Source organism: Bombina bombina, chromosome 2 (assembly GCF_027579735.1).
Source record: "Bombina bombina isolate aBomBom1 chromosome 2, aBomBom1.pri, whole genome shotgun sequence".
Classification (NCBI taxonomy): domain Eukaryota; kingdom Metazoa; phylum Chordata; class Amphibia; order Anura; family Bombinatoridae; genus Bombina; species Bombina bombina.
In genome coordinates this window covers 1,203,275,881-1,203,292,638 of record NC_069500.1, presented here as the reverse complement: position 1 = coordinate 1,203,292,638, position 16,758 = coordinate 1,203,275,881, and the positions used below count along the sequence as shown (strand labels likewise).

The 16,758-nt window shown below is 36.8% G+C and overlaps 1 protein-coding gene across 1 annotated transcript in view; it reads right to left on the bottom strand.

The window, feature by feature from the left end:
• Positions 1-2,156: 2,156 nt before the first annotated feature.
• Positions 2,157-16,758, bottom strand: part of MTMR7 (myotubularin related protein 7) — a 202,491-nt gene continuing 187,889 nt past the window's right edge. The window contains exon 13 of the mRNA XM_053703920.1: positions 2,157-3,471. Within this exon, the coding sequence (XP_053559895.1) occupies positions 3,112-3,471 (360 nt within the window). The 3' untranslated portion in view covers positions 2,157-3,111. The remainder of the gene's footprint in view (positions 3,472-16,758) is intronic.

The window sequence follows — 16,758 nt, the reverse complement described above, 5'->3', positions numbered from 1 at the left end:
ACAGTACATCTGTGAAATCAAATTAAAATTGAGATTTTAGTCATACTGTTTGGTCCTACTCTTCATAGCCATTTGCCAGCTTGCAAGGTGTCGCAGTAGAGACTTACCCTAACACTAAAACAAATGTGCCTGGCCGAATCATTACTTCTTCTCTCTCTATAGTAGAGTAAGACTTCCTGGACATGATCAAGAGCACCTGAGTATTCATTAGCAGCAACCCTAAATATACATTTAAATTCTATTTTTGGGTTTTAAAACTGAACTCAGATATACATGATTGTGTCCATGTATGTATGTCTAAACAAACAAGTCACAGGGTGACACAAGCCCTTTGTAATTTCCTTGTTTGTAATGCTTGCAAGAGAGCTCCAGACTTTTTATGCACTATGTTAATAATTTTGTATTGAAGAAATGCATTTGTAATTTTCCCTGTGGGCTTTGCCCCCAGGCTTGGCTACGGTTAGCTTCCTGAGTCCCTGAAAGCTGTGCAGCTTCCTGAGTGTGCTGGTGAGCTTTGAAGGGTCAATGGATATGTACCCAATCCAGTTTGAGAGTGCAGTCCATTTCTGTGTTTTGTATGCGTCTAGGAAAATTACAAAGGGTCTGTGGTCACCCTTGTTTGTATCTCAGTGTGCTTGGTTGAAGGCATGCATTGTGTGGCTGTAGGTTAGAGACCCAGGAAGGAAGAGACCTTAACATGGTCCTGGGCCTATCATCATTTGGCCAAATGCTGTAACTAACTTTTCTATTTTGCTTTTAATCTGTGTGCTTGCAATAGAGTGCTAGACTTTCTATGTGTTGTGGTATATATATATATATATATATATATATATATAAAATTAGCGCTGCGGAATCTGTTGGCACTCTACAAATAACCGATAATAATAATATATAATAAGGGATAGACACAGCACTCAGTTTTTTTTCAAAGTAAAACTTCACCTTTATTAAGGAGATTTAAAACATCTTTTTTTCTAAACCATTGTACCTCTGCACTTACCACTGACAAAGGTGTCACATCTGACACCGAAACGTTTGAAAAAAAGAGGTTTTAAATCTCCTTAATAAAGGTGAAGTTTTACTTTGAATAATCGGTGAGTGCTGTATCTATCCCTTATTAGATATCCTTCATTTGCACCCCGGTGGATGTACTTTATTCGAGTGAGTGCACTCTAAAGGACTGCTATATAGCGCTATATATATATATATATATATATATATATATATATATATATATATATATATATATATATATATATATATATATATATATATATATAAAATAATTCTATCATCAAGGGAGGAACATTAATGATTTAGTCCACAAGGCCCATTTGTTTTTAGCATTAGACCAAGTCTTTATTAGTCTACAGAGTATCTACAACCAGGAGGCTGGACGCATAATTAGAGTCCTAAGGTGCAGTCATGGGCTCAGGGCAGGCTGTGGCTAGGCAGTCCCAGGTATTAATTTGTGGAACTGAGACATTTATCAGGTATAGAGCTTTGGAAGGGACAGCTGGCTATAGCTCTCCCAATCCGGGATCATTTTGCAAAATGCAGGATGGTTGGCAAGTGTAGGTTTGTGCAACCGTTCTCCTCTTGCTTTGTAGGTAGAGAGATACGGATGAAGTAATGCGTAGAATGTTGGGACCAGCAGCTTGAAATTTTTTTTCCTTTTTCTTTTTGATTTACTCCACTGCACATCCCTAAAACACGTATATATAAAGTACATATATAAAGATGCATATGCACAAGATAGTTTTAAATATATGAAATTTTACTTTATGATAGAGCTCCACAATGTCTCACTTTGTTTATATTGCTCATCAAGTTTTGTTTTTATCTATTGTTTCATATATTTTTACACACTCACATACACATTTATAGTTGAGCATTGTATAAAAATAGGAAGAGCAAATAAATAAATAATTTAAAACACATGGACAAACATCTATACAACAAATGTACAACTAAAATATACATAGTAAAAATTGCAATAAATATGTAAACAATTAATTTAAGCAGTGGTTCCAACAGTTATTATTAGGTACTGCTAACTTATTTTTTTTTACCATTTGTTTCCTACAATTTGACATGCGTATGAAACGTGTATGGAATGGCAACGTATTGTAATTCACTGCAGCCTGATGGTGTAACTATGTGGGGGGGTTTAAAGCAGAAATATGATGAATGAACTCACAACCCCATATTTGTTCAAGGCATCTTATTCTAGTAGGCAACCGTATGTAAAACACATTACCATAGATCTAAGGTACACTAAATAATATTGATGACATACTACATACAGTTTCAAGAATGTACAAAACAAAAATAATTACAGCTTATATAAACATTCCAAAGCCTTTAAATGCTTTTTAAAATATTTAACCCTCTTTCATTATTAATTTGTGTGAGAGAAATAGGAATGACTATGTGAGCGCGGCGCACTTACTGAAATTGCTACAACTAGAGATTGTGTAGTACTGTGTGGCTTAGATAAAAGTTGCTAAAAAAAAAACCTGCCGGTAACGTTACCAGATCTATTACTTGTTCAATATTACGTGCACTTTTAGAAAACTAATGGAGGAGGAAGCACTTCAGGAGAAAATTTACTATGGTTCTCCAGTTCCTGTTACTATTATTACATTTATTAAAATATTTCTGTTAAAGAAGTATTGTGAATATAATTTTATGTAGCATCCAACTAGCTGAAGCAAATGCTAAGCTAAGTTTTCAAATTGGAGATTGTCTTTCACTTTTTATATTTTAGAGATTAGAGTTCCATAATCTGATTGTCAACCTGTAATAACGGTACAGCAGAACATTATGTAATATGCTCCTGACCCTTTAGAAGGAATTAGTGGATCACAACTAAAGAGGCATATTTGTTATCAAACAATGATGGTAACATAGTAACAGAATTAAACAGGTGGCATTGTGAGAACTCCAACCACAGTTCCAGGAAAACCACACTGTTTTAGGGTGACATTTCTTCAGTGAGTGGGCCATAACATAGGTACAACGTTATAATGGGACAATATAATTAAAAAATATTTCCTATTAATATATGAAGTACATTAAAATGTAAAGGGAGTACTTAGACATCATATCTTAAGCATTCAGGAACACTGCTTCATCAGAATCTGGATCTTTACCACTATCTTCACTAGGTAAGGATTCTCCACCACTAGGGGATCTGCAGCTTAAGTCCTCAACACCTGACTCCTGGTCACTATTAGCAGACAGGTCTGGATCAGAGCTCTTCAAGTGTTCTTGTGTTAGAATAAGGGCTGAGTCCTCTTCACCTTGGGAAGAACTACGGGAAACAAAAGCCTCAAGGGTCCCATTTGAATCCTGAGGTTCACTTGATGTCGTTAGTCTGGTAGTACATGTGTAGAAATCATGGATCTGTTTCTCATTAAGGATAATGTTTGATTCATTTAACTGCTGGTTCTCCAATTTCTCTAATCTCTGTAAGACATAACAGTATCCGTTTAGTAAAAAACATTTACATACAGTATAAGACAGGGTTTGCTCAAGGAATTGCACTGATAATGTGATACCTAGGTCCAAGAATAAAATACCACCCTCAACTGTCTTCTACTACAGTCTAAACCTAACCATTGCACTACATTCTAAAGACAAAATAGATATGATGGCTGGCTGAGTCTCATGGTCCCACCAGTACCTATTATAAAGCTAGCCCTGATATAACACTATTATTTAAATTTTAAACTATCATTTAAAAGGACAATATCAAAAACAAAACTTATGCTTACCTGAGCCATCACATGTGGGGTTAAACTCCAGTCCACTAGGAAGAGGCAAAAAAACCCAACATAACAGAATTTTTAATCCCTCCCAATTTTCCATAATCCTTTAAAGTAAAGCAGGGTAAGTGAAGTGCAAACCAGTATTGCTGCCAACTGTACAAAAAAAAAAAAATAAGGGTGGGTCTTTCATACTCTAACCATAATGAAAGAAAGTATCAGTTAATCATACATTTTGTTTTCTTTCAAAAGATGGTGAGAGTCCACAAGCCATCACATGAGATCCTCTACCCAAGATGCTAAAATAACTGCTGTAACTTTCAGTTCCTTGCAGAGACCAGTAAAATTAATAAACAAATGTTTCTTTTCAAAACTGCCTTGGTCCTGATGAAAAATCAGGTAATGAGAATCACAGGATAGAGCAGAATTTTCATACAATCTTCTGGCAGAGGAAATGGCCAAAAGAAAAAGAACCTTCCAAGATAACAGTTGAATATCAAAGACCATACATAGGTCCAAACGGTTGAGATTGGAGGAAGTCTCAAAACCAGATTAAGGTTCCATAGAGGAGAAGCTGGTGTTATGTTGATCAAGGCCTGAACAAAGACTTGAATGTCAGAAATTTTAGAGAACCTGAATTTCTTTAAGGGAGGCTTCTTGTGAAATAAGGTCAGAAATGTCATACCACACTGCAGTAGTTTCAGCAACCCAAGCTTCACTGACAGCTGGATAAAACATATAACCAGCCAGTTGGAAGGATCGCCTTTAAAGGCTTTCAATCTTTCTGTCCATGGGATCCTTGATCAAGGTGCTGTCCGCTAAAGGAATATCTGTGCACTTAGCTAGAGTGCAGATAGCACCATCCACCTTTGGAATAGTTTCCCATACCTCCAATTTTCAGAGGGAAAAGGGAACATGTAATTAAATTTGCTAGAGGGAAATAAAGGAACACTTGTTTTGTTCCATTCCTTGGAGATAGGTCAGAAACAAGATCAGGCACAGGGAAGGTTGTTTAAGGCTATTGAACCCTCCTGCAAGAAAGCATGCATGTGCTCCAACCTAAAAAATAATAGACAATTCTGCTACTTCATTCTGAATAATCTTCTTCAAAAGAAGAGATTTCTGATTCCTGGTTTGTGCAGGATACCTACACTCACCGGCCACTTTATTAGTTACACCTGTTTAATTGCTTGGTAACACAAATTGCTAATCAGCCAATTACATGGCAGCAACTCAATGCATTTAGGCATCTAGACATGGTGAAGACGACTTGCTGAAGTTAAAACCGAGCATCAGAATGGGGAAGAAAGGGGATTTATGTGACTTTGAACGTGGCATAGTTGTTGGTGCCAGACGGGATGGTCTGAGTATTTCAAAAACTGCTGATCTACTGGGATTTTCACACACAACCATCTCTAGGGTTTACAGAGAATGGTCCGAAAAAGAGAAAATATCCAGTGAGCGGCAGTTGTGTGGACAACAATGCTTTGTTGATGCCAGAGGAGAATGGGCGGATTGGTTTGAGATGATAGAAACAGTAATTTAAATAATCACTCATTACAACTAAGGTATGCAGAATAACATCTCTGAACGCACAACACGTCGAACCTTGAAGCAGATGGGCTACAGCAGCAGAAGACCACACTGGGTGCCACTCCTGTCAGCTAAGAGCAGGAAACTTAGGCTACAATTAGCACAGGCTCGCCAAATGTGGACAATAGAAGATTGGAAAAACGTTGCCTGGTCTGATGAGTCTCACTTTCAGCTGCGACATTCAGATGGTAGGGTCAGAATTTGGTGTAAACAACATGAAAGCATGGATTCATCCTGCCTTGTATCAACGGTTCAGGCTGGTTGTGTGGTGTAATGGTGTGGGGGATATTTTCTTGGCACACTTTGGGTCCCTTAGTACCAACTGAGCATCGTTTAAACACCACGGCCTACCTGAGTATTGTTGCTGACCATGTCCATCCCTTTATGACTACAGTGTACCTATCTTCTGATGGCTACTTCCAGCAGGATAATGCAGCATGTCACAAAGCTAAAATCATCTCAAACTGGTTTCTTGAACATGACAATGAGTTCACTGTACTCCAATGGCCTCTACAGTCACCAGATCTCAATAAAATAGAGCACCTTTGGGATGTGGTGGAACAGGATATTCGCATCATGGATGTGCAGCCGACAATTCAGCAGCAACTGCGTGATGTTGAATCTATGTCACAAAGAATTTAGGCAGTTCTGAAGGCAAAAGGGGGTCCAACCTGGTACTAGCAAGGTGTACCTAATAAAGTGGCTGGAGAGTGTAGGTGGGCCGCTCCTGAGGTATTGTGAAGGCTTGTCTTTCTGCCTCTTGCAAGCGCCTACGCAGAGTGCATATATTGCTTCAAATTAAGAGACTTTCCTGGGATAACCCTAGTGGGTTGTAAATCTATAAGCACTCTGCTGCAAAGGCAGTGCTGCATGACCCTGTCTATCATGAGACTTTGGGGCCTATTTATCAAAGGTCTTGCGGACCTGATCCGACAGTGTGGATCAGGTCCGCAAGACCTCGCTGAATGTGGAGAGCAATACGCTCTCCGTATTCAGCATTGCACCAGCAGCTCACAAGAGCTGCTGGTGCAATGCCGCCCCCCTGCAGACTCAGGGGTGTCAATCAACCCGATCGTACTCGATCGGGTTGATTTCCGGCGATTCCTATCCACCTCATCAGAGCAGGTGGATAGGGTTATGGAGCAGCTTTCTTTGTGACCGCTGCTTCATAACTGCTGTTTCTGGCAAGTCTGAAGAAGCGCCAGAAACACGGGCCCACAAGCTCCATTTGGAGCTTGATAAATGGGCCCCATAGACTCAGCACATAAGTGGCATAACTAAGTGGGGCTGGGGGGGAGCACCAACATATCCTTACAAAGCAAACCTTGTTATGAAGGGGTTAAATTATCTGTGGATAGCCATTCCAAAAGTGTCAGCACGGTGTCCAAAAACATGCGCTTTACCAGTTTGCTCTATAGCATACAATATATATAAGTAAGGATAGACAGGTATCTACAGGAAGATATATGCACAGAAACACAGTGTAAGAGGCACAGAAAGAGTGGACACTGTTTATTTAAAAAGAAATATATATTTTAAGTTGTAAAAAATGACACGTGCAGATAATAAAGGGTTAAGAATTGCAAAATAAATGTAACTAATCTCTGCAAATAATGGGTGCTCACCTGTCCTGATGTCAAGGAGGAATTCTGCTGCGCGTCAGAAAGATGCCCACTGGTCAGTGAGAAGGAAAGTGAAGGCGTACTATCTTTGCGCCAGAAGTTTAACTCCTGAGGTTCCAAGTGTAGAAGTAGCACAGTATCTATAAAATCTGTAACGTTATAACAAGGAGCAGCACACTGTAGACCAGGGGGTTGGCGGGCAGGCCCACATTTCACCTGGAAGGCTAGTGGCAACTCTGCATTGGGAGAAGATAATCACTGCCAGGCTAAACTCCTGTCTACCACTCTGCCCTCTTTGTAGGTTTGTCTGATGAGGAAATGGGTCTGAAATCGGTTAGAGCAGTGTTTCTCAACTGCTGTCCTCAAGTACCCCCAACAGGCCAGGTTTCATTATAGCTGAACTAGTGCACAGGTGAAATAATCATCTGATGGGTGAGAGCAAGTTAGTAACCATGGTTACTGATTAGATGATTATTTCACTTGTGCACTGGTTCAGCTATAATGAAAAAATGGCCTGTTGGGATACTTGAGGACCACGGTTGACAAACACTGGGCTAGAGAACCACAAGAAGATCAGCACTTCGATAGACACCTCACTCATTGATGGAGACAAAAAAATGACTACGGGATTATGGACAAGAAGAAGGGATTAAAATATCTGTTAGGTTGGGTGTTTTTGCCTCCTCATAATGAACTGGAGTTTAATCCCACATGTGATGGCTCATGGACTCTCATCTTATGAAAGAAAATACTGTTTTATACTGTCAAAGACAGCTTTAAAAAGGACATAAAACACACTTTTTTCTTTCAGGATTCAGACAAAGCATACATTTTTAAACTATTTTCCAATTTACTTCTATTATCAAATTTGCTTCATTTTCTTGGTATCCGTTGTTGAAGGAGAAGTAATGCACACAGTGGGTAAGCGAATCACAACAGGCATATATGTTAAGCCATCAAACAGCAGCTAGCTCCAGTAGTGCATTTCTGCTCCTTAGCCTATCTAGGTATGCTTTTCAACAAAGGATATCAAGAGAATAAAGCAAATTAAATAATAGAAGTAAAATGTAAAGTTGTTTGACCACTTAATGACCATGACAAACCCTATATGTCACTGGTCGTTAAGGTTTTTCCTGCTTATAATAGCGCCAGTGTTGCTGCCAGCGGCAAAACTGCGCTATCATACCCTCCCTCCTGCAGGCCTCCTGAAATAGCATGTTCTTGCCGCTGTTGAAAAACAAGCCCCACAGAAAGACCAGCAATGTACAAGAAATGTTGCAGGTCGTTAAGTGGTTAAAATGTCATACTCTATCTGAATCACAAAAGCTTAATTTTGACTTTAATGTCTAAAAATTATTACAATTTTTTTTTTAAATGAACACACACTTAATAAAACATTTGCTACAGAGTAGGATAAAAACAAATATAGTTTAATAATAGCAATTAGAAATATACCAAGAGGTTACACAATATAATTTTGATATGGACTAATTTACCTCTCTGCAGGGGTTAAACAAATTGTTAGAGCATTTTATTATTACACTATTTCCTGCATATAACACATTAGAACATTTTCTTTTTGCACTTTTATGTCCCTTTAACATGTGTAATCCTTTTTGCCACTTAAAACATAAAATTTTGTATTACAGGGTTGCTTGGCTAAAGTGTAAAAAGAAAATAGAGCGCATGAATCTTAAAAATGTTCTTAACAGATGGATATTTGTAAAAAAAAATAAGATCAAGGATGAAATACAGGTAAGCCCTCAGTTTACACCGGGGTTAGGTTCCAGAAGGAATGGTTGTAAATCGAAACCGTTGTAAATTGAAACCCAGTTTATAATGTAAGTCAATGGGAAGTGAGGGAGTTAGGTTCCAGGTCCCTTTTCAAAATTGTCATAAGTAACATCTAATATATTATTTTTAAAGCTTTGAAATGAAGACTTTAAATGCTAAACAGCATTATAAACCTAATATAGATAGTATCATCATCAAACTAAGTTTAATGAACAAAACATTTGCTAACAGCACCTAATAAAATCATTACATAACAGACTGCATCATCATCAAACTAAGTTTAATGAACAAAAACGTTTTTTTACTTGCATTTTTCTGAAAACAGTTCTCTGCATTGTTAGCATGTTAGATACTATTGGGTCTGCACCTATTCTATGCATTTCAATCTGCAGTGATTAATAGGCAGTTAGGCACGCTCACCTCAAGCAGCTGGGCAGGAAGATAATAGGGAAGTGGCTGCTAGATCTTGTTGCTCGATAGGTCTGGTCTGCTCTGTGTACACAGATCAATTTCAGTCTGCTAAGTTGCATAACTTTGCTGCAACACAAGCGGACAGCTTCACCTACTGGCTATTTTAATTAGTGCACTGCTTTCCAATGCTTTTCAATAGCAGTCACATGACTGAAAAAAAGGTTGTTATTCTGAAACGGCCCAAATTGAACCGGCGTAAACCAAGGGCCACCTGTACATGGGTTTTAAATGTGAACACTTTAATATTGCACTTACACTGGACTTCCAAGACATATCCTTCTTCTGGATTTGCTCACTAAGGGCCAAATGATAAAATATTATCCTGCTTGGCCATGAGTTTTGATAAACTTAATCTTTGTTCTTTGTATTTTATATTATTTTGCACTAAACTACAGATTAGGTCCTTTCAGTATTATATTTGCTTTGCACTTTCTCTTTTATATTTTATTACATTTAAATTTAGATCCAGTTGTGATTTTACAAATTCTGATTAGGTTTTTAAAGTTTCCATGTTACTTTAACAAATTAGGATCATACTTTGTATATTTCTGTGTATCTTTTACAAATTCCATTGCACTTTATATTTGCTACATTGTAAACTAAAATGGACAGCTTTAGAAAGTGGAATGGACACGGTAGTACCCTAGGATGATCAGGGGAGTTCTCAGGGTATGCCTGAAGCTCTCTCACAGCATTTTACACAAGAGCATCTCACTGAATTATCTTGCCAGATGTATGCAGGTGAAGTTTGCTCAAAATTCACAATACTCATACTTAACTGAGAAAAATGTAGCCTATACTAAACTAGTGGCAAAAGCAAGTCAAATTGTAGTGAAAACATTTATGTTTAATTTGTATTGGCTGCAAACTGACTTTATATCACTCCCAGTTAACTTCTCTCTCCGCTGTGAAGTTCTGTATACCAGAGATCCTAATTACGGTCTATGGAAGACATCTCTCTGGGACTATCAGGTTCCGCCCTTGTGAAGTCTGCATTAAAATTATCTCCAAACTAGAGAATGTTTAATTATCGGGCTCCACAGAAAGTAATGAATCTCTCTAGGAAACAGTTTTTTTTTTAAATAGAAGAAATAGTATATTTATATGTGTGTTTTACAAATTACATTGCACTTTCTCTTCCAAGTATAAGCAAGAGAATATATTGATTCCAGGTGTTAACCAAGGGAGATTGTAACTCTCAGAGTATAGGTATAATTATATATTCACTGTTATGGCTATGTTGTATATGGATAAGCCTAATTTGTTAAAGTTATACAGAATAATCAGAATTTGTAAAATCACAATACTAAATACACTGCTGTATACAAAATAAATACAAAATAGAAAGTGCAAAGTTTAATCGTAACAAAACTTAATCTGACATCTAAAGTAATATAAACTACAAAGCACAAAATGTAAATGCAGCAGAAGTGTCAAGTCATGCAGTGCTGTATTGCACTGGGCTTTTCTCTCCTTCTCATACAGAAATGCAGGGAACACCCCTTGGAAAAATGTAGCAAAATCTGCCTGTTAGAATTTCACTAGGGAACTCGCAGTACTGGAGCATCATTTTATATTAGCTCAGACTATTATTAATGCATATCAAATATAGTATATCCTGGTTTATTACAAATGCTATTTATCAACCACAGTTTACATAGCAAGTCTAAAGAACCTTTTATGGTTATTTTATGCCTATTTTCCAAAGTCTGTAAAAAGTAATCAGACCTGCATCCACAGCAGAGCTTACAGGACTGGCAGTATTTATATTTATAGAACAATGCAGTGCTTTAAGCTCAACTTTTCCCAGTTAAGAGCCATCCCATGGAAACAAATATATCTTGCTGTCTTCTGGGGAACTTTATTTGTATTGCTTTTTCCCCACTTGTGGTCCAAGGCATACAATTTAATTATTAATTTTTCTAAATTATTTTACAGACCTGCTTTGTTGCTAATGCAATTTTCTAAGGATAGTGAAAACAATTACATAGATAATACTATAAAATCTTTGCTTTTATTAAGAATACATCATTCAGTAGTAGTGATCATCTTAGAGTCCTGTCTACATAAGCTTACATTTAGCATATTTTTTTCACATAGGCTCACAATAACTCCTAACAATTTAAAGTAAATGCATTCAGTATTTTTAAGTTATCTGATAATGGAAAAATCCTTATTTTATCAGATGAAGAATTTTAGGCACCAACAACAACAAAATTAGTTTGTTTTATAAACATTTTGAAAAAGTATGTGGATCTAATAATACTAATAATTTTTTGAAATTTATATTTAAAATGCTTCATAGGTACAATAAAAAAATTCTACATCAAGCTAGCCTCTGATTGGCTGCTTATTTTTTAAAGCGCGATAAATTTAGCGCTCCACTTGTAATCTAGACCTTTATATATAAGGGTAGAGCAGCCATGGTTTTATACCATTTTGGGCCAGATTACAAGTGGAGCGCTAAATATTGCTTTCGTGAAATCAATATATGCACTCCACTGTGTAATACTAGCGCATGCTAGGAAGCATTGCTTTCATGAGAGTGCACTTCCATAGGCTACAATGGGAGCCTCATTCTGATGCCGTCAGAGACGGCACAGAAACTAAGTGCAGAGAAGGGGATAAGAAGCACAGTGATGGCAGCAATATTAAATATATATGCTTACATACATGATATTAATGTGTTAATATGTGTATATACACATATTAACACATAAATATATATGTATAAAAGCATTTACATATGTATTTACACAGCTCCCATAGACCGCAATGTAAAGGAACTTTTCAGTGCTGTTTTATTTCTAACACCCCACTCCCGCCAACTTTACCCCCAAATTACTGACTAGTGCAGTTATTTTATTAAAAAATAAAAAATTGCTACAATTTTTTATTTTTTTATAAAATACACTATTTTGGAGCACATTTATAAAATTAACCAGAGATCTGCTCTCTGGTTAATTTTATAAGCGCTAATTGCTACGGCGAGCTCGCTCTAGCAATAACCAGCCACTTGTAATGGCTGGTTAATTATCTTGCACCCGCAAACGGGCAAATATGCCAATTTGCGGGCGCGCGATAAATTTAGCGCTCCACTTGTAATCTAGACCTTTATATATAAGGGTAGAGCAGCCATGGTTTATGTTCAAAGAAAGTCAAGCCATATAACTTTGCATTTTACTAACAATTGACAGTCACTACAAACCCTGTCAATTTGACGTTTATGTGGTCAGAAGTTTTTGAGATGAGTTTTGTAACATAAAAAATATTTTTTTCTTTCCCACACACTAACAAATATTTATACCACAATACACTCCCAAAATTGTAATCTCCCCCAATGTCCCCTATCATTGAGATACTACCTCATGCAATCCACATTCATAAACCCTCTAAAATCTATGCTCCCCACATGATCCCCCTTTTGCATTTCCCTCTAAGATATATATATGAACCCCTAACCTACACGAGTATCTGTGAACGGAAAGTATAGAAATCAACAATTTAACCAATAATACCATAAAAATAGACTCATTGGAAAAAAAGGGGCAGAGCCAAATTCAAAAACGTCAGGGTGCATTTTTGTTAAGCTCTTGGCTCCAGCTTAGCTTTTTAAAGTTACTTCATATAACTATATATTCTTAGCATACTATAATTTACATATTTGGAAGCAGATATAGTCTGCACACAATCAACAGAATACAGAAGCAGATATACCACCTACAAGCCTGGCCTAAGTTCTTCAGGAACCTGCAAATATCTAGGCCTTGGAGGTTCATTCCATAAGCTTACTGCACTGTGTGACTTAGGCTGCTGCACAAATCCCCCCCCCCCCCCCAGAATACTTGGTTATCGAGTACTGTGATACTGCTGTAGAATCAGAGATCATCTTTTATGGGACCTAGCACTAACATTTTTGATCCTTTGTAACTTTGGTAGAGAGATTAGAACATTGGCTGTTAACAGTGCTGGTTACATGGCGAAGGTGGACACGTGGGAGTGGAAAATGCAGCTCCTGATCGACTTACATTTTCAGGACCTTGAGCGGAGTTTGATGGCTGCAGTAACTTCTCTATTGACAGAGTCTGGGTGAAGTGCAGTTGTTCCAGTACTGAGGGAACCAGGAGGATACAGAGCTTGACTGTATGGATGCTGTTTTTGAGAAGTCAGTCTCGCTTCCTTCAGAGGAAATTCCAGCAGCAGCTCTGTGTGCTTCTCCACTAATGCCTCACACAAAAAGTTTTGCTCTGCTTGGAAACTGTCCCCCAGGTGTATGTGCCTACGACAGAGACAATTCCACCATACATCTCTGAGGCCCATTTACCATTCACACTATACGGTAATCAGATTATACAGGACATTGGGCTTATCAAAAGTATATTCTTAATCTGATGCAGACATGACACAGTCAGGTGTAAGGGGCTATGAGGAATGTCTACCCATCCTTTGTCAGAGATCTAAACAATTTAAAAGTGAAAGAGACTGTGATGACAAGTATAGGGCAGTATAATAATTCCAGACAGAGACTTTTGGACAAACATCATGAATCCGGAGTCTATAGCTTGGCGATACTCTATCCAACTAGATCAATCTGGGACTGTCTTGGATTTTCAGTTTAAGATCATTGACAATTATTATGCCCTATTTTGGCCACAGACAGGTGTGGGCTAAATGTTCAGTAGTTTTTGGTGCAGCAGTCCATTTTTGCTGGCAATTTTACTATATGTCAATTGTAACTAGTTGTATGAATGTTTTAATGTAAAGCAGTAGCTGAACTATGTCTAGTTACATATTCTTACTTTCTATCTACGTAGCTTTATGGTTATCTAATAGAAATAATTTGCTCAACCTACTTATGTTCACTTATATTGTTTAAAGTGTTTCTACTGAGGCTAAGATAGGAGGGATTGTGGTACCATTAGTTTGTGCAGCTTCCCTTACATTTACCTACCCACCATTTAGCAGTGTATTACTCAAATCAGATTAGGTTTTTACTATTCTCCAACATAGTAGTTACCCAATAGTGGCTGGAGTTGGAAGGAGAAGTGGTGAGATGTGGGAGCTTTTTTTTTTTATCCTTTCTTTTTCCTCCCCCTCTTCTGATACGTTCTAGTGCTACCCACCAACGCCTTCCCACTCTTCTTATTAGTAAAATATGGGGCTATCATAATCACAAATTTACATTATTCTTCTCATAGATACAAATGTGACTCTAAATACCTAATTGTTTTATTTCTTATAGATAGATATACAGTACCTCACACTGTAAATTATATTTTGAGGCTGAGGCTACTTGAACTAATGATTTTCTAACTAGATTGAACATCAGCACATATAGCCCCTCTTCCCCCTTACTCTTTAATTACTCTGTGTGATATATAAGTGAATCCTAATAGATTAGACCTCAGATCTAGGTTACTTCAAATGATATACTTTTTGCTACTGCATAACAACCTAAAGAAAAAAGGAAGGAACAGAGGGAAAAAGAGAAAAAATAATTCAGCTTGTTTGTATTATTTACATATCTTTGTACATGTTCCCATATTACTATGATCTCTGTATGTTGTTTACAAGGTACCCAAAATGATGTGCCTATTTACTGTAAAGTTGTCATGTTGGGTCCATAATTAACGTATATAGTAACTACTATCAGATAAGCTGACAATTGACATATCTTGAGTCCAAGAGTGAACACTGTAGTAGTTACATTCTGTTGTATACTTAGCTCTGACTATTTCCACTATATACAATGTATATTCGCAGGGTCCAAGAGTGACCCTCTCTAGTCACTGCCCCTTGCTACTAACCGCTTAGTCCATAGTTATATTTGATATGGTCCAAGAGATGCCATTTTATTCCATGTTGGGTTAGTTTCATTTTTTTCAAGGACTGCTGCTTCTAGGGGCTTTCAGTATACTTTATAAACAGAAAAAATAGGTAAATCTAATACTACTGATCTACACAATTGTTTATTTGCTATGATAATACTTTGTTGGCAACATAAGTAGTTTTCTTTGTCATTAGCTGTCTTGGAATTATAAAATGTCAGTTGTGCTACGGACATTTCTGTAGCTTTGGTTTACGTAGTCTCTTCAGTGTACATGTATAATATTGTATATGCATGTATGGAATGGATGTGGTGTTATCTATATTTCATGTGTACAATGTGAATTACCCTGTCTTTTAACCTCAATAAAAACATAATTTAATAAAACTATTCTGAATCATAATATGGAGAAGGATTCTACAGATTGGTTAAGGTATTAAGTACTGTATGGTGTGAATTAGGTGATAGGAACCTCAGGGAAATACCAGGGGCAGACCAAGATCACAATGTGCAACACTAAGCTGGGCTTATAGGCCAACTATACTACTTGGAAATTTGGGTATATGAATCACAAACCTTTATAGTTGGCTACTGAATGTGTTTCATGCTGTTACATTTTGAAATAAGCAAAATGATAACAATAAAATCCAGTCCTTCTTTATCTTAATAAATAAATCTAAAGTCAAATAAGAATCCTCCAAAAATAACTTATTTTTAAACAAAATATTTCAGAAATATTAGGAAAGTATCAAATCATGTAGTTCACAATAAATATTCTAAACTGCAAATGAATCTCCTAAACCTCCACCAAAATAAGAAATAATCTAGCAAATACTTCTGGTATACTCTGGCTTGCAGTACTGAAACTGACATGGAGGTAGTACAGATACCCGGCAACAAAACCTTTAATGCAGTTCCAACTAAAAATCAGGAGAACCTTTACCTATACATTTCTCATAAGAAGAGGCAGGGTGACTAATTAAAGCTTCCAGAAAGGGTGTTACCTAGTTCTTTTATAATCAGAGTAAAAACCTAAAAGTGTATTTAATTGATGAATTAGCATCAAATGTGAGTGAAAATATTTTTATAGCTATTCACAAATAAATTGTGATTACGGAATACCAGATGTTTCTGAATTTATTTATTTTTTTATCATCAAATTTTGCAACTCTGTACAGAAGTTGATTATATTTCCAATAGGCAAGCCAGCAAGCTGCAAAAAACGTTATTTATATGCCTTCTAAAAACAAAAATAAAAATAGTGGGGGGAAATAATATTTTTATTTTTTGTGTTTAAAATGTGAGTCATCCAAATTGTACAATTAGCATATGTAAATAGAATGTTTAAATGGACTTAAAAATAAATATTCTGGAGTAGACTGTCACTTTAATAGTATAACACTGTTATATTAATACACTTTTTACCTCTGTGATTACCTTGTATCTAAGCCTCTGTAAGCTACCCCTTTATCTATCTGGACTCTGAATGCAAAATGTAAAGATCCCACACTGTGCTGCAGTTACCGCAGTATCTGCACAATGTATAACATTGTTGCAAAGCTGCTGCCATCTAGACACGTGCACTCTTGGTATGCTCTGGTAAGCTCGTCAACAAAGGATACCAACAGAACAAAGTAAATTTGAGAATAGAATTCAATTAATAAAATGTTATCCTTTAAAT